The sequence below is a fragment of the Monopterus albus genome, unplaced genomic scaffold (assembly GCF_001952655.1).
Source record: "Monopterus albus unplaced genomic scaffold, M_albus_1.0 scaffold104.1, whole genome shotgun sequence".
NCBI classification, from domain to species: Eukaryota; Metazoa; Chordata; class Actinopteri; order Synbranchiformes; family Synbranchidae; genus Monopterus; species Monopterus albus.
In genome coordinates this window covers 258,062-280,494 of record NW_018127984.1, presented here as the reverse complement: position 1 = coordinate 280,494, position 22,433 = coordinate 258,062, and the positions used below count along the sequence as shown (strand labels likewise).

At 42.9% G+C, this 22,433-nt stretch overlaps 2 protein-coding genes and 1 non-coding gene across 3 annotated transcripts in view; 1 reads left to right on the top strand and 2 right to left on the bottom strand.

Annotated features, from left to right (window-relative positions):
• naa40 (N-alpha-acetyltransferase 40, NatD catalytic subunit) overlaps nt 1-6,851 on the bottom strand; it is a 7,917-nt gene extending 1,066 nt beyond the window's left edge. The window contains exons 1-7 of the mRNA XM_020610135.1: nt 6,324-6,851; nt 3,634-3,729; nt 1,796-1,848; nt 1,508-1,603; nt 944-1,102; nt 764-847; nt 245-322 (exon numbers count right to left, since the gene is read on the bottom strand). Of these exons, the coding sequence (XP_020465791.1) occupies nt 245-322; nt 764-847; nt 944-1,102; nt 1,508-1,603; nt 1,796-1,848; nt 3,634-3,729; nt 6,324-6,329 (572 nt within the window). The 5' untranslated portion in view covers nt 6,330-6,851. The remainder of the gene's footprint in view (nt 1-244; nt 323-763; nt 848-943; nt 1,103-1,507; nt 1,604-1,795; nt 1,849-3,633; nt 3,730-6,323) is intronic.
• A 313-nt stretch (nt 6,852-7,164) lies between these two features.
• trnal-aag (transfer RNA leucine (anticodon AAG)) lies at nt 7,165-7,246 on the bottom strand. The gene has a single exon. It is a non-coding gene; the product is annotated as a tRNA-Leu (tRNA).
• Nucleotides 7,247-11,328: 4,082 nt separating this feature from the next.
• Nucleotides 11,329-22,433, top strand: part of rcor2 (REST corepressor 2) — a 16,778-nt gene continuing 5,673 nt past the window's right edge. Inside the window, exons 1-8 of the mRNA XM_020610146.1 lie at nt 11,329-11,457; nt 17,105-17,230; nt 18,899-18,955; nt 20,699-20,779; nt 21,099-21,151; nt 21,400-21,561; nt 21,686-21,810; nt 22,117-22,231. Coding sequence (XP_020465802.1) covers nt 11,424-11,457; nt 17,105-17,230; nt 18,899-18,955; nt 20,699-20,779; nt 21,099-21,151; nt 21,400-21,561; nt 21,686-21,810; nt 22,117-22,231 — 753 coding nt within the window. The 5' untranslated portion in view covers nt 11,329-11,423. The remainder of the gene's footprint in view (nt 11,458-17,104; nt 17,231-18,898; nt 18,956-20,698; nt 20,780-21,098; nt 21,152-21,399; nt 21,562-21,685; nt 21,811-22,116; nt 22,232-22,433) is intronic.

The window sequence follows — 22,433 nt, the reverse complement described above, 5'->3', positions numbered from 1 at the left end:
TATAAGATCCTGATCTCATAATTAGCACAGATAACAAGTCATAATTATCCACCGCCTTTTTTCTTTGGCGAAGGGAATGTGCTTTTGTTGTTCACCAAGAAACTCCTGGTAAAACCTGGCCAGAGGCTTTTTCACCTTAGACCACCCTGTTCACAACGTCTGCCCATTGAAGTTCAAATGAAAACTTAAAAAAACAAAACCAAATCAATAAAATACAGGCCCTTTGCAGAACCACTATACTTACTGTAAAGCTTCTCTGAAGAACTGGTAAGCCCCGTGGTTGTGTTTAAAAACTGTCAACATCACTTTCTTCATCTGTGTACTGGACAGAAGCAGAAAAGAAAAACAAATCTGCCTTAGTTTTTCATTTGAGTGAAGGATGTGCATTTTCCTTCAAGATGACTTGTGGACCTTTTTAACGACATATTGTACTATTGCTACTACTGCTTCTACTGCCACCACCAATAATTATATTTTATTTCTACAGTGCTTTTCAATAAAAGATGCTTTACACTGCAAGTAAAAAAAAACACAAACACACTAAAAGCAGGAGGTAACACATATTAGGCCCTTTTACACTTCCTGCTCAAAATGGGATTATTGTACCAATTTCCCACCACGCAGTCCTGTATAAATGGTACCAAGCCGACATGGGGAGTCACTGTTGACCCAACCAGAGTGTGATGTGTCTCTGACTGCCGTCAGGCCCCCAAGCGTCTGGATTTCATAGTCTAACCGCCACGATTGCTGCTGTAGCTTTTACCTGTTAGCGATGAGCTGTAGTATCTGGATGAGGAACTTGCCAAGGCCTTTCCTTCGCACTCTGCTCTCTAACTGCACCTCATAGCTGGGGAGTCAAAACAGGTTCAAATAAAAATGGTAAAATAAAAAAAGAAACTAGTGATAAACTTTTATTAAAATCAACAGACTCATGCATCCTTACCAGTATAAAACCTCCTCCCCACACTCCACATCAAATCGGAAGTGAGAGAAAGCCACAGGGGCAGAGTCGGCATCACGAGCCAGCAGGTACCACGCCCTCTCGTCGTTCATCTCCTCCCTCTTTTCCCTCTCTTTCCACCCCCACTCACTCTGCTCGTACCTATGGCACAGCAAAAAGACGTCGCCTGGCTGCTCTTGCCACTCACAATACACCCATTTTCTAAATGAAGTTTCGACTGACTGGGTGTCGTTAACTAAACTGAACACGGCTCACGTTGTTGCATAGTGAGAAGAGATCAATCGCAGTAGTTTCTCTGCCTTTATCCCAAATCTGTCTGCATCACCTCTGCTTTCCACATTCGCCTCAGCATGTATGGTCAAAATCATAATCCAAAAATTAAAAAAAAATTTTTAAAAGGCTCTGATCCAGATCTTACTGTCATTGCTTCACTTTCCATTTCTCCCACACGCAAGGAATTTCTGGCTCACCTACACTTGTTTGCAGCTGTAATCTACCATTCATCTCTGTACAAGCTGCAAGAACAGGACAGAACAGACTTCTTACAGTGACTGCATGTTGGCTCTGGTGAGTTCGAAGGCCCACTCCACAGACAGCGGGTTGAGCGAGGTCACTCTCTTACACTCTATCTGCAGGTTCAGCCTGGACAGGAGGACAAGTTCACAGGGTCAAGAACAATAACAGTATGTGTGACTGTGCACTGTATCAGACTGGGGGAGAGACAAAGAAATAGCACCAGCAGAGCAACTCTCCCCTCCATGCAGCAAATGAAACAAGTATGTATTTCATGAAATAGTGAATAAGTCCTTTGTAGGCATACAAAGCAGCGCATACCCATTTCTGTCGTACTTTTTGAAGGCTGGGAAGGCAGCCAGAGGGTCATCTAGCTGTGAGAGGAGGAAGTAAAATTAGCTTCACAAGCAAAATTATAAGCAGTCTCTTTTTATTCTCCTCCCAGGATCAAGTCTTAATGCAACGAGCCCTGCAAAAAGACTACTACCATGGGGATTCACTGGTTTTTGTTGCCTTTATAAATGTCTGAGTTTTGAACAGTTGTGATTTCACTGGTTTCTGAATTTTACAGACAAAACAATAATCAGTTTAAAAAGAAAAAAAAACATGCCAAATCATTTGCTAATTAAAATGAGTTGCACACTTATACTTCTAAATTTTTAGATCAAACTCTTCTTTTACTTAGAAATATAGTAAATCCCCAAAAACAGGCAGTGAAAGTGAGTTTACTTCTAACTGAAGCATCCCTCGGGCTCAGCTACAAGCTCTAGAGCCTAAACAGCACAAACGAGGCTCACGCAGACAGAAAACAAACAGGGATGTTCATGTTATTGTCATTAATCTGCCACAAACAATCGCAGTCATCTTTTCATTGGTCCTGAGAATATACACAATCTGAGATTAAGAATTCCCTTTTCAAGGACAGAATGAGACACTGAGCACCCGCTCCTATTTACCAGGGATGGGACAATATATCGGAACTCAATATCACGCCGTTTTAATCATCTGTTGACTTCCTGAGCCCTGTTACCTAGGGGGAGATCAGGAGAGTAGTGGCAGCCTGTGAAGCAACAGGCCAAACATACAGTAGGCTCCAGTAAAATGAGACAAACACCAGACTCTGTTGTGGCCAAAGAACAACTGATTTCACAGCATATATTCACACACAACTTTAAAAACTTTTGTGTTGTGTCCCAGAGTGATATAGGCATCATCTCACATTTAAAAAAACGTTATTACAGAACAGCCTTAAAATTTAAAGATTCATTTTAAATCATACTACATTTTGTAGCATAGTATAAAAAATACTGGGAAACCATAAAAGGAAACCTGTGATGGGGTACTCTTTTAAATAATGTAGCCCTGTGTATGCAATGTACAACTCTTTCAAGGCAAAAATGAACAAGAATAAAATACAAATAAACATTTCTGCAGCCTTTTAAGTCAGCAGACACTCGACCCATAAGAAGAAGAAAAATCAGGACATCCCTACTTTTTAATGAGTCATTTGAAACAGAAGCCATTGCTTAGTGGCCCTCTGACACCTTGGGCCCTGGGGCCCGTACCCAGGAGGCCTGTTCAAAACAATCCATGCATACTTCTCTTCCATTTTAAGGCCATGGAGAACCTACCAGGATCTGGTGTTTTGCTGTTTTGTAAAGCAGTGAATGCACATCAACAGTAAAAATGGGCAGGGGAGAGAACAGCATGGAACGCAAAGCACCCCATTTTGGGGCCAGGTGACACAGAGCAGGAACAGGACCGATCCGGTCAGTTCAGAGCTGTGTTCGGGGGGAATGTGAGCTTTGTTCTCCTCCACTTCCAAGCTGCAAGAGCTGTCTGCTGGCTTGGATTTAATAATGCTGATAAATTATGCATAAAGAAGCATATGGCACTGTGTTTGTCTTTTCCTGTCATGTGAATAGCAATTACAGGTGCACATAGGACAAGAAGGGCATCCCCAGCTTTTTGGAATCCATTGGAAAACTTGAAACGACATGTAAAAAGAGCCAAGTGGTGGAAGCACTTAACAGCTGTTTCTTCACTGAGATGATGTGAAGAAGCCACCAACAATAAATAAATGTTCTCCAAATCCATTCCTAGTTTTCCCTTGAACATCCTCCAGGTTTATGACTGCTACCTCTCTGCAATCCACTTACCTTATTGGCTGCGTCCACCTTGGCACAGATGGCATCCATAGCCGCCCTCTCCTCCAGGCGTCGGGCTTTCTTCTCCTTTGCTCTGTTGGACTTCCTCTGGACACAGAAATGAAGGAAGCAATGAACAGATGCAACGTGCGATGCAGGACAGAGAAGATGATGTGGGTTCACAAATAGAGTAGACAAAACAGGAAGATTGAAAGGAGACAGGATAAGGGTAACAATGGAGAAGGAAAAATGGGAAGAGGGAGAGGATATAACAGAACATACATGTCAGAAATATTTAATTGACTCCCCACAGCTCCTTATTCCAGTACTCATGCACACGGTATAACTCACTGACAGAAAAAAAAAATTGTGTCTGCGCAATAAAAAAAAAAAGTATAGATTTTCATAAAATATAAATCTGGTCTCATAAACCTCCCCCAGTTAGCCAGCAAAAGACAAAGCACTCTCATAGTCCATTCTTGTAATTTATTGAGAATCTTTTTGCTTTTCCTGTCATGTAATCAATCCCCTTCTCCATTTCATGATACATTAAACCAGACCCTTTTCACTGGCTCTGGTTATGTACGATACTGTTGTTCATTGCGTCTTTGGCTGAAGTGATCCGAGACATTGGTATTTGTGGTCCCAAAGCATAAAGAGCCAGTTAACAAGACTTCTATTTCCACTGTCCAGCTCTTCTTCTTTCTCTTTCTGAATGGTGAATGCAGATACCGCCACCTGCCGGTAGGGGGGAGTTATTTCCTTCGCAGGTACAGAATGCACATGCTAGTTGGCCTTTGGCTGTAGTCTGTGTGGTGTGTTCACTTTTCAACCCGACTGGCTCAGACAAAGGCGATGTGAGGTGGCGACACAGCAGTCATTCTTTGTCGGTGCCAGTTTTTTCATGTTGGCTTGGTGTGTCTCTGCCCTTAAAGTCATGTTTCAGGCTAAATTTAATGGGGGACATTAAAAGAAGTATAGATAATTAGCTGGACCTGGATTTAGTTGTTGTGTTTTTGTTTAAATTCACCCATGTATTTGTAGGCCCTTATTCTCATGTACCTGTGGTGTTTGTGTGCATTTCCAGGTGTGCAGACCTCATTTGCAGCAGCAGGTTATCACACACATCGACATGATAAACAAAGACTTAATGACACACAAACAGAACAGTCATATCAACAGCTTTTATCACTGCTGTGTAAGATAGAGGAGTGTTTATACCGCAGATGTGCATCACTGCTCTCAGTGTGGGATTACAGTACTGGAAAAATTCCCTGATATGCTAATTTATCCTGCTCCTGGCTTGATGCTTAATGCTAGTATCTGCAATGGTGCAGCCATAATTCACACAAATTAACTGCACATATGCCTTGCTGCAGAGAGAACACACTAACAGCTGCTATAACCCAGCACAGTGCACAATCATAAACATTGATTATTATCTGTCTCTAGTTATCAACACTTGTAACAGAAAGATCTCCATTGCGTAAAATGTCAAAAATAAATAAATAAAATACAGTATACAACAACAAATGACATTGCTCAGCAAGACTTTCCACAGCATTTTATACCAAAGGTGAGCACCTTCACCATCACTGCAAGTTAAATATTTTTGTGTTTCGGATTGTTAGTAGTACAAGAAGGTTATTTGCAAATGGTAACTTTGACTCAGGGAAATTATTATGGGCATTTTATTTTCTGACTTCTTACAGACTAAATGAAAGTAGATAAGTCAATAATGGAAAATGGCCATTAGTAACAGCCATGTACTGCTAGTATAGATAGCACTTAATATGCACCAAAAACTTCAATACCCATCTTTGGAAATCACGTATATTTGGAACATATTAATCACATTTTCATGACATGTTTACAGCACAGAAATGGTGCATTGATGCTTCACAGTTAAACCAGCTGGAATTAGCTAAATTCTTGCATCAGATCCAGACGTGAACAAACTAGGCAACAATAATGGGAAGGAATGTACTGAGGTGCCAACTTTAGCTGTATTAAGTCTGTACCAAGCACAGAGAGGCTGCAGACTGAGCTGGGACTGGAAACACGTGGACTGGTTTATCTGGCTTGAAAGTGGAGGACAAACTCAAGTCTGCTGGCAGAGCCTAGCTAAAGTTAGAGACAAACTCAGTTAAGGCATGTTGTCAGGTCTGGCTGGTGCTGACAGGTACACTGTTCATATCCAGCAAGCCTGAGTTTATTATAACCAGGTTGGCTACGACATTACACTATGGCTTGTTTTTTAAAATGTACACAGACATAAGTGACTAGCAATAACAGCTAGCAAAGCCATAGTCTTATCACTATGACATTCCTAAGTGGCTAACACGGTTAGCACGCTAACAATGTCACAACACACATTAGGAGAGGTTAACTGTGCGCGGGGCCAGGGCCAATGCAGTATTGTTGCTGAAAATGCCATACAAAGGAATTTGTGAGCAAAGGGCAATATCACAATGCTATCTGGAGGTGGTTAAACGGCTAACGCAGCCAAATAAGCCCCGGAGCCAACCAACGCCTTCAGCTACATCCATCCACCATGTTCTCTCTCCTCCTACCCTTCCTCCCTCCTTCCTTCTTTCTTTCTCTCTTCTCACATCACGCATTCACGAGTCCAAAACATCCACCTTTCTTCACACCACCTCGCTATCCCGAGACATTTAGTGAAATGAAAAGATAAAACTCACCCCCATTTTGCAGCTGCGCCTTATCAATCCCCCTGGAGAAATATACCTCTATTGTCCCCAGGCTTTACTGTAGCGGCTATTAGTGTCGTGATTAACGTTACAGACTGAGGAAAGGGGGCCAGATTAGTTAATATGACAGTGATAGATAGCGTGCTAACGAGGCCAGCTGGCTAAAGCACCGACCGACGTTGTGAGAGAAGCAGCGGTTAGGCGCAAATTAGATCAAAACGTCTGTGCAAATGTAACTGTCTAATCCCTCTTTAAGTCGGATTCGCGCCAAGATTGTGAGGCTGTATCACACAGCGCCTTCCTCGTCCCTTTCTTTCCCCTGCTCTCCGTTGAGTCCAACTATGCTGCGTTCACATGCTCCTCCTCAGCTCGGACTTCTTAAATTAAACCATGAAGAATGTACTTTTTAAAAATTTACTTAAATATGCAAACACTATTTTCTCCCATTAATTCCATTCAGCTACCATTGTTCGTCTTTATCTAGTGGGCTAAAAACATTATGTGTGCCCACATATCTCTGTGTACAATGTGTTTGTTAGAAAAATCAGGCAATGAGAACAATGTGTTCAGTACAACTTGTAGTAACGCCCCCGCCACCCCGCTATATTACTGAACAGTAATATGCTAAAAATCAAAGCCTGTCCCTGCTTTAATATTATCACATGCCAAATATTTTGAAAGCCTCTTTATTACTGGAACTCTATATCAACTCATTCTCAGATATATCACTGTCGTGCTGCATTAATAGTATACCGATCTTCACTATTTCCATTTGATGTAAATTAATAAATATCTAGCCTATGTTAGAAATAGTCCCAAAAGAAAATAACATTGGCAGCGGTGGGATTCGAACCCACGCCCCCGAAGAGACTGGAGCCTTAATCCAGCGCCTTAGACCGCTCGGCCACGCTACCACGATATACATTGGTTACTCTTTATTCCCACTGCAAGTAAAAGCAGCAGTACTTTGGTGCAGGTCTGGCTTCCGTGTTTGGAAGTAATGACAGACCCTCGGAGTGTGAAATAAAGTTAAGAAACACGGCCACACTTCGCGTTGTTGTGTAGTGGCATTTACAGCTGTAACATTGTGTAGAATGATATCATATCCAAGAGAAGTGCACAGAATTTCAAGTAATGTTTAACATGATTGCAATAATTTGAAATCCATTACAACCTACTCACAACAGATTTTTATTATATATTATTATAGGCTACCTCTATAATCCTATTTCACTATCATTGCTAACTGATGTTCTGCACATTGTAGAACATATGTACAGTCAACTTTATCTACTTTTGAATGTTAAAACTGGGGGTGATAGAATGTGAGCATACAGCATATATTTAAAATTATTTTATAGTCTTATCACATTGATGTTTTTAATCTTATATTTACAGTACAAGCAGCAAATATGTATGCCATGTACAGAGTTGCATAGATGTCTGCAAGTTGTAATTTATCTGCTGCAACTCACACACAGCCGGTGGTGGCACTGTCCCTACAATGTGCTGACCTGGCCATCGAGAGCAAACTGGGGTTCAGTGTCTTGCCCAAAGATACTTTGACATGTGGAGAATGGGAATCAAACCACTGACCTTCCAGTTAGAGGACAACTGCTCTACTTCCTGAGCCACAACCCCTACAATAATTTAGTAAAAATGCTGCAGTGTTGTGACTTTGTGGAAGCAGCATGCAAGGTTCCTACAGATCCAATTTAGTATAATAAAACTTTCAAATGTGAAATAGTTTCAGATGTTTCATTCATGTTCAGAGAGGGACCCAACTCAGCGGATGAAATCAGCCTGTGGCGCTACATGATTTGAGAAGCAATTAGAAATAATGACCACTAGGTGGAGACGCTGAGCGAGAAATCGTTCAATTTACATTGCAGCATTTCTTCCATACCTGCAATTAAGTATTCAGGATAAATTATATATACATATAGAACATAGACTTGTATTCTACTTTTTACTGCCGCAGTTTTTATACTGACTAATATTTTATCCTTGACACCAGTTCCTACAAACAAATGGTAATTGGCTGGTGAAGCATAAAACAGACCATGGTATCTTCCAGCACTCTGCAAAAGAAAAGCTGGAGCTGTGTGTTTTTCCACAAGCATAAACCTGATGAAAACTAACTGCAAATATACAAATCAATGCAATATCAAAGTCATACTAAAGGCCCATATTTACAGGAGTACACAGTGAGAGAAGGAAACAAAAAGACACCAAGAGCTGATCATATTGGGTTTTATGGCATGAAGGGCAGAGCAAAAGAAAAAAGGGACAAAATGGTTGATTTTGTAGTTACTAATGTTATTTTGACACAGAGCGGTGAAGTCTGTAGGACTCCAAAACAAGGGGGTTCATTATTACTCACTAGATCACTGACTATGACTGAGAGTTTGTGGGATATGAGCTGGCCACCATCACAATACTATCCACTTTTCATAATGCCAATAAAGGCCTTGTACAGGGGGGAGTCTCTCTCTTTCTCTCTCTCTCTCTCTCACACACACACACACACACACACACATCAGCCCTCCCCATCACACAGATGGCCCAGTCGCTAAACCCCGCCCACAGTCTTTTGTCTTCAGGGAATCTGTCTCTCTGCTGTCAGTAGAAAAACTATTTATTTTATGTGTCAGTAGGGGGCGCGATGAGGCCCATGTAGACTTGATCCAGAGGCCTGCTGCTCATTGTGTGAGTCTCTCTGTCTCAGTTTTTGCATTCAGCTGAGACATGGCAAAAACCAACACTGTGCAGCAGAGATACAACTCTTTGTCTTTCTACTTACAGTTTCTTCCTGTCTCTTTGTAAATATTTAAGTATATGAGACTTCTAGTGTGCGTTTGTTCAAAGGCCTGGATAATGAAATTCAAGCTGCCCCCCCCACCGCCACCCACACATCTACTGGTATACATGCATACACACATATCCCACTCTTTAGCTCAGCAATGCAGACCAAAAAAGAAATGGCAAAGAGGGAGGAGATGAAGAGGAAAGAGCAATGATAATAAAGAGACTGGAGAGGCTGACGATGAGGAGGATGGAGGAGAATGACGAGGACGGAGGGAGGTAAATGAGACGGAAGGCATTAGGGAGGAGAGGGAGGGAGGAGGGAAGAGGATGAGATGGGGACTCAACAGATGCAGTGTGGAAAGGACCACAGGAGAATAGTGGACAGGGACGAGGCCTGTCTCCACACAGCGAGGCTCACAGCACAGAATTACACCAGACAGACTGGGCGTCCACGGGCTCTGTTCCACGGTGACGAATCACTGTGCAGGATATCTGCATTTGACCTGAAAATGTCTGTTGCTGTTTTCTGTAGTTGTACATCTATATCTGTGCAATGACTGTAAGTAGGTTATGGCTGATTATATTCAAACTATATGGAATCCACAAGATTGGCCTTACAGCTTCCTTATACTGGTGAAGAAGCACAAGCCAAGTCTTCATCAGCTATTAATTGTATGCAGCACCGACCTTTTTTTTTGTTGATGTTGTTTTCTAGGGTCTTCACATTGCTGTTTAACCACCATCAGCTTCTTCGTTTCCTATGAGCAAAGCATTGTGGGAAGATAGTGTGCATGTGTAAGAATCTTTTTTTCTTTTCTTTATTGTTACTTTACCGGTGTGAACACTCTACTGACTCAAATGTGTTTGGAAATAGTGTGCACATTATGGAACTGGAACACTATACACACCACTGTGCAATACTGCAGCAAGCAGCTATATATCATGTCTAATGTTTTAAAGTATGTACGAGTCATGCGTCAGATGGTGCAACATCAATGACAATGTCTTGACAAAAAATACACAAGAAATCATAAAATCATGAGCTGCCAGAAGCAAATGGTGTTATTTCACTGTACTTATATTAATGGTAGTATTGCAATACAGTGAGAGAAGGAAACAAAAAGACCGGGACATGATGATGCCTTAATCCATAGAGCAGGAAGAGTTCATTCTATCACACCTGATTCAAGACTCATGTGCTTTCCTGAGATAACAGAAAAAGTCAGACTTCACAGGAAGGATTGATGGAGGGATGGGAGTCAGGGTGGAAAGAGAAGGAAGGAGGGGCATGGGGTGAGAGAAGAAGTGGAAACAAGAGTGGGAGGGACACAGTTCTGAAAGACCAAAGAGAAACTGAGCAAGAAAAAGAAGGAAGGGAAGGGTGAGAGAGAGATGTAGTGACGAATGAAGAAGAGGAGGAGGAGAGTAGAAGGGAGAACAGAGAGAGAAAGAGGGAGGGGGAGGATGAAAGGAGAGAGCTGAGAGGTGATGGGGGAAGAGAGGAGGGATGTAGCAGTTGTTCGTTAGTAAGGATGTGTGAGGGACTGGAGGACTGAGCGAGAGGAGAGACTGGAATGGTGATTAGTCATGGACACTGACTAATGAGAGGAGGGGAGGAGGTGGCAGGGGTGAAAATGGGACTGGAGAGGGAGGAAGAAGAAGGGTGAGGAAGAGGAGAGGAGAAGAGGGGGTGCTTGAGGGCTGCTTTACTGTGTCACCTTATGGGGAGGGTGGGGGGAGGGGAAGGTAAGAATTTTGCACATAGGCACACACTGTTGAAACTGAAAGCAACATGAGAGAGAGAGAAACAGGAAGGAGGAAGAGGAGGAGATGAGGAAGGATATGAAGAGGAGGAAGGAGGGGAGAGAGGCAGGAAAGACACTGGAGGAGTCATGGTTGAAGACAGCACGTGGGGGGTGGAAAAGCAGAGGAGGGAGGGGGAGAATTACTAACGAGTGGAGGGAAGCTGAGGAGGCAAAGGAAATGGAGGGGAGAGAGGAGGGAGGCAGGAGGAGAAAAAGACACGAAGAAGGAGAAACAAAAAAAAATCAGGCAGGAGAAAGAGGAGAAAGGGTGGAGGAGGAGGAGAATTAGGGCAGATATTGAAGGGGTGGGAGGAAGGGGGAAGAGGGAGGGGGGATAGGGAGAAAGTGAAGGAGCAGAGAGGAGATAAAAAAGAAGTACAGGAAGAGGAAGCAGGAGTGTGGGAAGAAAAAGGTGGATGACAAACAAGAGAGATCACAGAGGAGATGGAGATACAATGGGATATATGACAGAACTGGGATGATGAAGAGGAGGTGGGGAAAACGAGGAGGAGGTTGGTAATGCTAAAGAGAAAGTCTAGGGAGAAAAAGCAGGAGCAGTATGTAGCAGGCTGTTACATGTCAGCAGCAGGCACTTGTGAAGCTAACATCAGGTTCTCTGTGTCTTATTGTGTTTATTGGCAGCATCAGGTGTGAGAAATCCTGCTACAGCTAGCGCTGAAACATCTCTGCTGCTCACACACATTCGCACCCACCTGTGCACTCACACACATATGCACACACAAGGGAGAACTATTTGAATGGTTGTGTTCCATATTTTTACAATAAAGTACACTGAGGCTATTTATCTGAGTCACTGTCGGTTCGTGCACAAAGTCACGTGCACCCGCTCGCATACACACACCCGCTGCTCAGTTGTACCCTACTCTCCTGCCCTTTCCTCTGCCATGCATACATCAGTACAAGTCTGGACAGCCTGTCTCAGCACAGAAATGCACAGTTGACGAATCCCTCCGCCGACACACTGGCAAGTAGTCCCTAATTTATGGGATTTTGTCAAACGGCAGATTAAGAGTAACAGCTACCGATTCTGCAGTTAAACACCCATCGTATTTCCCCTGACATTTAAACAAGATTAACTGCGGATAATGACCATAGTGTGAATTAGCGGGCATCTTTAAAGGCTGTTTGTTATTTTTATCAAATATTTTCATCACGACATGCTGACAAAAAGCAGTGTGAATGGAATGTTTAGCAACAAATTTGCAGTTTGAGGAGTAGGCCACACTTAATAGTTTTACTGAACTACTTTTTGTCAATCCAAAAGGCTGGCTGGGAGAGGCGAATGTATCGGGGCGGATGTCCACCTCACTTTTGTCCGGGTGTTGTCCGTCTCCCCGGCACACTCTAACGGCTGCTTCTATCTATCCATGCAGTTCACTTCATTGTGCTGACTGTGATCATCAATTAGGCACGAATTTAGAGATTTTAGGTGTAGTAGTTATCTTTTAAGACTTCGAAGAGGACTCTAACTGCGGACAGAGGAGCAGATAAGTTTTGAGTGTGGGAAAGCGGCGAGAAACGGAATACAGGTACAGTGTGACTATTATCTCTCGACTTCCAACTACTGACGTTACTAATGTAACGCGAGGGTACTAGCCGCAAGCTAACTGGCTAACGTTAGCATCCCAACGACTAACTAGGTTTGACTTAAGATTGCACTTTAATAAGGGGGGAGATGCTGCCTGGTTGTTAATGTTCCGCCCTTAGAAAAGACTTCAGCCGTCCCAAGCGTGGCCGTTTCTGGCTCATTGTCCCGAAACAGACCACTAAGGTGACTTATTATAACCCACAGAGCGAGTTTTTTTTTTAACTCAGTGCCAGCAGCAGCAGGCAGTAGGAGTAGTAACAGCAGCGTAAGCGTGGGGAAAACAAAAGGGCTTCAAAGTGTGACACACGGCACGATTGGCTGCCCAGGAAAACTGTAAAAGTATTGGTTTAGCCCGCAAATATAGCTCAGATGAAGCACCTGGTGCGACTCCATCACCTCACTTTTGGTGAGATTTTATAATGAACTTATTTATAGAAACCCAAGATCTATCCAAATATAAAACGATACTTAAAAGGGAGTTGTTATAGTGTTTGGTTTACCAAATAGGGTCTCTCTGGGGGTGCTCCTGACACCCATGAGCACATTAATATGATGACCATTATTTTCAACGTTATGTCAGCATCTGCCAAAAATGCTGCATCAAAAAGGAGGGCTGCATCACGTATGGTGTAGAAAACAACTTTATCAACCATGACTGTACTGTAGTATGCGTTGTTATTGTGTTACCACACGGACACTCGTGTTTGATGTCCAGATATTGTAACAAACACCGCATGCTGGTCAGACGTTGTGAAAGTGAGCGGTTGACCATTTCTTGTTAAAACAGAGACCCTACGTGGTCGGTTTATCTCGTATAGCTCCTAAGAGTTGCTCAGTCCGACTGGGATCGAGGCTACTGTCGCAGTGTCCGAGGCTACTACAGTCAAACTCTCCCTGAAAGTGAACCGAGGCGGGATTATACAGCTTCTCATCCTTTGTAGCTGGTGCTTCAGCGATTTCCCAAACTTCCGTGGATCGGGATATGCTTAAATTGACAGAGTCGCGTCTAGGTGTGGATGAAGTGAGTTTTGAGTCGAGTAAGAGGGGACAGCTGTTGTAGTTATGGGGGCCACCGGGAGCAGCGACAAACAAAGACCCCCAGAGAGTCGCAGACACTTGTATTGTCTGCTGAGTTTGGTTGAAGTGTTTTAATGTGTCGGACTGTAAAGACTGTAGCAGGACTACTAATAACTGCTGATTTCCACCGTGTGGAGCAGTGTCCGGAGCAGACAGGACAGTCTTTTGTACTAGTGCCGAGATACAGGGAAAGAAAACGAGGCTTGGCCACGTAATAATACAGCACTGACTGTGGGTAAGACTTGAATGAGATGCATCTCCAAGAAGGAGCTCTCCCGTTATCCTCTGCACTGGGGTTTTTCCACGTTGTCTTTCCACATGCTGCCTTTTGTCAGTCGTTAAGTGCACTTTGCTTGCGTGTCTGTAAGGGTTTGGCACGTTTTAAGGCTCAAGTTACTGAATTTTCTTGGCATGTATGAAGAGGCACACACTATGTTCATTTATAAGTGTGTGTTGTAGGGTGTGACTATTTTTGCCATGCATAGATGTTCATACTGGAGACTAGAAATGATGTCAGGCGAAAAATAAGACATCATATTTGTGTGAAAATTTTGTGAAATTGAATATTCATAGATATATTCATTATGAAGTCAAACCTGGGCAAAATAACTTTTGTCTTTTCACAATAACGTTAAAACCTGTAAGCAGTGATTGTTTTCATTACTGATTAATCTAATGGTTAATTTCCTTATTAATAAATGTAAGAAAATAGTGAAACATATCTAATATAATTTCCCTATAGCCAAATTTAACATGTTCAGACAGCTTGTTTTGTCCAAACAATAGTCAAGAACCTAAAGATATTCCATTTGCTGTCATAGATGACTATGAAAAACTGAAATATTCACACTTGAGAGGCTAGAACTAGAACATTTTAGCATTTTTGGTTAAATAATTGCGTAAAGTTGTTGCAGATTAAATTTAATTACATTTTTATAGTTCAAAAAGTTATTCTGCTACTGTTTATACTACTGTTGAATGTCATACTCTGAACTGATATCAAATTAGTCTCATAAGGACCTATTTTTTTATCTTCTGAAATAAGTTAATTGTTTAGTTTGGTCTGCAAAATAACAGAAAGGTCATAACAGTGAAAGTGAAGAAGAGCTGTTGCTGGTTTCTGAAGCCCAAGGTCAGTGCCCAGTGCTGTCAGAGTCTCATGCATGGGGTGGGCGTCAAGCAGGTATGTTAGATTGGCCAACATCTTCCTGTCTCCCATCACCTGCACTGGGTCGAGGGGGCTCCCCAGGACAGAGCTGGCCCTCTTAATCAGTTTGTCTTGTCTCTTCCTGTCTGCAGTGGAGATGCTGCTACTCCAGCAGTCCACTCCATTGAAGATAGTTCATGCCACTACTGTGTTAAAGAAGGTCCTTGGGAGTGTCCCCTGCACTCCAAACAACTTGAGCTTCCTCAGCAGGTCGAGCCTGGTCAGGCCTTTCTTGTAAAGTGCCTCAGTGTTGTTTGACCAGTCCATCTTATTGTTGAGGTGAACACCCAAGTACTTAGAAGAGTCCACTCCCTCAATGTCAGAAATCCACCACCAGTTCTTTGGTCTTCCCTGCACTGATCTGGAGGCAGTTCCACAGACTCCAGTCCACAAAGTCCTGGATCAGTTCTCTGTACTCCCTGTGATCTTTGTCTCTCATGAGGCCAAAGATCGCAGAGTCATCAGAACTTTTGCAGGTGACAGTTCAGTTAGCTGTATTTGAAGTCTGCAGTGTACAAGGTGAAGAAGAACGGTGCCAGGACAGTTCCCTGTGGGGTCCTCGTGCAGCAGACTACCATGTCAGACAAACAGTCTTGTGCCCGCACATACTGTGGCTGGTTGGTGAGGTAGTCCAGAATCCAGCTTGTTAAATGGTGTTCCACCCCATGTGCTTCAGCTGGTCCCCTCAGAAGCCCCAGCCGTATGGTGTTGAAGGCACTGGAGAAGTCAAAGAACATGATTCTCACAGTGCTCTCAGGCTTGCCCAGGTGAGAAAGAGCTCTGTGTAGGAGGTACCTGACAGAATCATCCACTCTGATGCCAGGCTGGTAGGCAAACTGAAGTGGATCCATAGATGAGCTCACCAGAGGGCAGAGATAGGCAAGGACCAGTCTCTCCAGTGTCTTCATCAGGTGCAACATCAGTGCCACCAGCCTGTAGTTGCTGAGGTCCTTTGGGTGCTGTGACTTTGGTACTAATACCATGCAGGATGTTTTCCCACAGTTGTGGTACTCTCCCTAGCCTCAGGCTCATGTTGAACATGTGCCCAACAATCCCACACAGCTGGTCTGTGCAGGACCTCAGGAGGCTGGAGCTGATTCCATCTGGACCTGCAGCCTTCCTTTCCTTGATCGTCCTGAGCTCATTTGTCACCTGGTTTGTAGTAAGGGACAAACTGGAGCAGGGGAGTGGAGTGCTGGGGTGTATGGTTGGGGGTTGGGTTGTTTGTAGGGTAGCTGGTGGGAGGTGGATGTGGGAGAGAGGGCAGAGCAAGTACACGGAGAATGCAGAGGAGGGGTGTTGCAGCAGGGATATCTGTGCAGAAGTAGAGGCAGCTGGTTGATCAAATCTACTAAAAAACAGATTGAAATCATTCACCTGCTTCTGGTCCCCACCAGCCTGGTAGTCGGACTTCTTGTGGCCTGTAATGGTTTTAAGGCCTTTCCAGACTCTGATGTTCTGCTACAGTTGTTCTTCCATCCTCCTCCTGTAGCTGGCCTTCCCCTCCTGTATCTTCCTCCTCAACTCCTTCTGTACAGCCCTCAGCTAATCCTTGTCTCCTGATCTAAAGGCCCTCTTTTTCTTCTTTAGGAGAAAAAGCTTTATTAGACTGATCATTTATTGGCCCTGATGTGATCGAGCCACAATAAAGTTTTTTCAACATCATTATTATATAATTAATTGTTTGGGCTGTGAGGTGCATTGTTTCAGTCGCAGCAGGCTGCTGATGTTGGCCCATCCCTAACTGATTATGAAAACTGATGCAGATTAGTTTTCTGTCGTGACAGCCTGTGGATGTGCTCTTGAGGTCAGTACTTAGTGGAAGAAGATCAGAACCTAACATTGAGCCTGAATCTAGCAATTATTAACAGATATGCTTTTGCCAACAAATAGAGGGAAGCATCTCATTTCTCTACAGTGGGAGGTCATTTTCATTAGAGGTATTTAGTTAGAAGGTGACGCTGGGAGCTGCCGAGTAATGATGAAGGTCAGGGAGACATAACAGAGAGTTGTTGAGTGTGAATGGGTTCTCATACAGAGGGAAATGATGGGAACGATTCCAAGGTGCTGTTATACTTTACAAGAGTGAATTAGGTTTTATAGGGTTTGAAATGAAAACAAATTGCAGCCAACTTTCCAACTTAAGACTAATTAAAGACTAATGGTTTTATGGAAGATTGAATCACACTTTAGACAGAAATATTGTTGAATTGTGGTGTAAGTTGTGACATTGTATATTTAGGCTTTTGTGTGTGTGTGTTTTCAGATATGCCCCCAGTGATGGAGCGCTCAGGGGCCGGGGTCCTGTCCAGGAGCAGAGCCAAGACCGTAACCAATGGCAACAGCCAACCACACTCTGAGGAGGAGAGCAGCGATGAAGAGCATGCTCACGGTAGAGACACACACACAGACAGATGTTAAAATGAAATATAATCTACAGACTTCTACATTCTCTGGCTAAGAGGTTGATTTAGACAGTTAAAGTCCAGGGTCGCTATTCTAGTCTGATTAGACACATACAGACATCTGTAGACAGCTGCTCCAGTTGCATTCACTGAATTGCTGCAGTGCTTCTTTACTCCCTGCACACTGCTCTCCTCTGTTGTCCTCTCTTTCGCTCTTCCTCCCCCCCTTCCCACACTTTTCCATCCTAGTCAATCTCTGCCGACATGCATCTGTCCTTCCTTCATTCTCTCCTTCACCTGCTGACTTGCTGTTGATCTTTCATTTTACAACTCTCTCAAGGATGCATTTTTAGATCAAACACAGCAGTATATCTGGAATACTGAGGGACTGTTTAAAAGGCACTTCACTGTTGAGATTATTGCACCCACCACTTTTATCCTCATCTCCACCTCTTCCATCCTTCTTCAATGTTCCAGTCATCTTCCCATCTTCTCCATCACTTTGTCTCCTTTTTCTCTCAGCTCTTTGCAGCCAGCATCTCCTACCCTGCCTCCTCCTTTCCTTCCAGTTTTTTCTTTTTTGTGGTTCCCTTTGTTAGCTCCATCCATTCATTTCTTACCATCTCCTCCAGCTTGTCATCCTCCTCTCCTCCCTTCCTGTCTTCTGTCCCTGAGGAAACAGTAATCAGTCTCTTTCTCTGTCTGCCTCTCTCATAGTTTCTCTTCACTCCATATTCACCCTCTCTCCATCTCTTCTGTCTCTTGCTGGCTTCACGACAGCACTAATTAACGTCTGCACTTCTGTCTTTCTTCCCCTCCATCTGTTTGGGTTCCTTTTGCTTGATACTCTATGGATGAAAATGTTATCATGATAAATATATCATATATCGTGATATATCACGATATATGCTATTTCTATATTTTAATCACTCTTGTATAAAGAGACAAGTTTGAAGCAATTAAGCTGTGTTAGAACCCAAAAACATCCTGCTATTGTGGTCTGAACCAAACAGTTTAAAAACTCAAATAAGTAGAACAATTAAATGACAGAGAATTCTTCATCTTCTAAAACAACTAGAAATTCAAAGACTTGATGACTGACAACTTTACATAAGGATTGTTTGCACAGTGTTTTGGGCAAGGCTAACCATTTAGCTACCTCTAGCCATGATCCACCTTGGTTGTAATGTGTCTCTAGCATATTCAGAAATGATCTTTGTGATACATACCACTGATAATCAGTTTGCTGTTGGGACTGACTTTTTGAGGTGCCCCATGCTCCTGCCTTGTAGAAACCAATGTTATTGCACTGTGTACTTTACAGGAGCCGTATCAAGCTGATACAGCTTGATACGGCTCCTGCATAGTCCACTATTGCCAAGTTACATTCTCTGGCTAAGTATGATTTAGCAACTTAACATCTGGGTTTTCTATTCTAACATGATGCATGCACAAAGCCTTGCAGATGACATCAACAAAACAGAAAATGCTGATTATTCTCAATTGTTTATTTGTGTTATCTGTAACAGGTAAACCTGTAACTTAGCAGAAGCTTTGTTACAGGAATACCTGTCTCCCATTAGCTTCTCTTTATCACCCTTTGTCTCCATAGGAAATATTGTAGAAACTTATGTTCAGCATATGTCTCTCTCCAGACAGCATGATCAGGGTGGGTGGAGACTACCAGGCGCAGATCCCTGAGTTCAAACCAGGTAAGTTGCCACAGAGGACATCCTGAGAGGGAGGTGACTAAGAAGGAAAAGTAAGATAAGTAGAGAGGAGAAGGAAATCAGGGCTAAGAAGGAGACCTAGAGGTGAAGAGAAGTATGGAGGACATTGAAATGGAGTTGGGAGGGGAATGCAGATAGTGAAAGAAATGACAAGTGGTTCTGTTGAAATACAGGAGAAGGGAAGAAAACAAGGCAAAAATATTTAAAAGTGTGTTTCTCTTTCTTCAGTTGCTGGTAAACCAAAACAGTTCATATAAAGTTTCCTTCCAGATGTTTTACTCTGCTTAAATTTAAATCATACAGTTTGCACAGCTTATATTGGGTTCAGTCATCTGTGTCTTGGTCATAATGTAAAATAGTTTGTTATTCAGCCACTCAAGCAGCACAGAATCAGGTGGGAAGATGGAGACACTTGCCTGTGTTGCTGTAGCTATATCCTTGTGCAGTAATGGGAAATGCAAAAATAGTGGCAGCTAACACAAGGATGATGCTTCCTCCGCAGAACATGGATTGATAGGTTTACACAGATGTTGAAGGTACCTGTGGATTGTTGAAAGGCCTTAAATTAATCAGGTGAAGTTGACGTCTTCCAAGTTAGAGGATGTGTTAAATGATTAGTATTGTCACACAGCGCCATGAAGGGTTTCTCTGGGGTGGGTGTCAAGTCTTTGTTTAATAGATAAAGGGATTAGCACTGCCATATTCAAACCCTTCAAACACAAGTGGCCCTGAAATAATTTTTTCAGCTGTTTCAGAACAGTCTAACTGTATAGAATCAGAATAAAGCTACTTTGGCCTTTTAGCTTTTTATAATTTCATGAAGGAGGAAAATATTCTGAAGTTGTGCTTAGTGAAACAGCATGATTCGTTCTATGAGTAGTAGATGTAAAGTAGCTGGATACCTCTACTTGAACATCCAGAATTTGGCAGTGTACAGGTGTTGAATCCCCAGAAGAGTTAAGTGACTGACACATCACTGTCTCCACCTTGTATTTCTTCCTAATGAAGAGTGAGTCAAAGATGGAGTCTAGACAGTTGAAAACACAAAGGGAGGGGGGGAAGCATCAAAGTTAATGGAGGTTGTAGTAAATCAGCATTCAGGGAGAGAGACATCAGGATATGAAAGACCTTAAGAGATGGAGGAAGGCAAGGAGAAATGATGTGACGGAGTGAAAGAGGTGTTCAAATATATGTGCAGTGTTTCCCACAGAATTAGATTTTAACTGTGGTAGCTCGGGGTTGGGAGTCACACTTTAATATTTTTTTGGTTTAAATTAAATATAGTAATACTATAGCAGGCTACCTCAGCACTGTCGTACTGGTCATATGACCTGCCCCACCTGTACTAGCTGGTCTCAGCAACAGCTGTATTCTAACATTACTTTAGCCAGCCTTTGGAACTTGCCAGTGATGTATTAGAAGAGTTGGATCTCTGCAATTGACAACGTTGTGTGAAATGAACAAACATGGAGATGAGGAGCTGTTCGCACATGGTCTGTCATCATATGTTTGTGTGTGAGAGAGAGAAATAGGGGCACAGAGGGACTAAGCAAATGCATGTTACACACAGCAGTACATTGACATAAGATTTAATTAACCCGTTTTAAATCAATATGTAGCGTTCAATGCTGATATTGTGGCAGCCCACTACAATAATGTATGGGAAACACTGTATGTGTAACCTCCATATATGGATCTAGTGTCTGGTTCTCTTTTTATTTCCAGACAGTCCAGCCCGTTACATAGAGAAGGACCAGAGGAGTATGTTGGTGTGGTGTCCCAACAGCCAGCTTTCTGATGCTATGTGTAAGCACCACATATACACACACACACACCTTCACTACCACTTCAGTTTAGTTGCTAGATGATGACTGACATTCATTCAGTCTGTTTAAGTGCTCTCTCTCTTCTCTTCCATCTTTCTTCTCTCCCCCTCTTTATATTCCTTTCCTTAAATATCTAAATTGTATTTTCTCCACCTCCCCATTTTGGTTCACCATCTCTCCCTGGTTGTCCTGCTCTAACCAGCACACACACATGCTCTTGGCCTTTCACCTCTTTTTACCATTTCATTTCTCCTTCTCTTCCTACATTTTAAACCCACTGTTCTCTCTTGTTATTCTAGTGGACGAGTACATTCTGATGGCTAAAGAGAAACATGGCTACAACATGGAGCAGGTGAATTCCTTTTCTACAAAGGATCATTTCAGTTTTTACACATCATGAAACAGGATATTTTATGTTAAAAACTTCAGTTAAGCTGCACAGATAGTTGTTTATTAATAAGGTATAGCCTCGTTTTCTCCCTCTTTGCTTCACAGCAGTGGAACTTTTTACTCCTCCTGTCTTTGTGTCTCTTTCACCTCTTCTGACTCACTACATTCCTGCGGTCCCTGGCCCGGCCTATGTCCTCTCTCTTCCTCCAGGCTCTGGGCATGTTGCTGTGGCACAAACACGACGTGGAGCGCTCACTGGCCGACCTCGCCAACTTCACCCCTTTCCCAGACGAGTGGACGGTCGAGGATAAAGTGTTGTTCGAACAGGCCTTCAGCTTCCACGGCAAGAGCTTCCACCGCATCCAACAGATGGTGAGAGACTGGGAACAGAACTCACACGACTCTACAGTTTGTTTAGTACAGCAGTTACTGTCATTTTCAAAAACATTTTTCAATATTTAATACTCACATTAATGATGTCTGTGTTTGAGAGTAGCTTCCAGACAAGCTGATCTCCAGCTTGGTGAAGTACTACTACAGCTGGAAGAAGACCAGGACCAGGACCTCAGTCATGGACCGACAGGCCCGGAGGCTGGTCAGCAAGAGAGAGAAAGATGATAGGTATGAGAGACCAACAAACTTTAATGTTCTCCCCATGGGAGAGAACAGAGGAACCAGGAGACAGAAATGGGGGATAGAGACAGAGGAAGAAGGAAACATTAAGTTCCCAGAAGCGACTCACTTGAGTCCTGACATCTATAAAACTCTTTGTTAAATGACACTTGATAAGCGTGTCATCCTGGGGAAACACAAGTTTCATGACTATAACTGACTCTCTTTCAAAATGTTAAAATCAGACATCATTTATTCCCTGGTGGCTGAATGGAGACAAAGCTGGGTGTGTTTAGTGCCTTTTTTCCCTTGCAGTAATGATGAGGTGGAGCAAGGAGACCCTGGCAGCGACAGTGACTTTGAGATTGACACCAAGAAGGAGGTGAGCAACAGAATACCTAATAGTGGCTGTGTGACCGACAGAGACCGTGTGCATTTTTATAGAAACGCACACTTTGAGTTGTGACTTGCCTGAGGAGATCAGCCTAGTCAAATCAGTGCCTCTTACATTTATTATACATAAACGTAAGAGTTAGTTGTTGTTGCTGTTCTTGTAAAAATGTGTCATTCTGAAGCTGATTTCTGATATTGGCATGGATGCCCCATTTACACAGGCAGTGAAGCAGAACCCC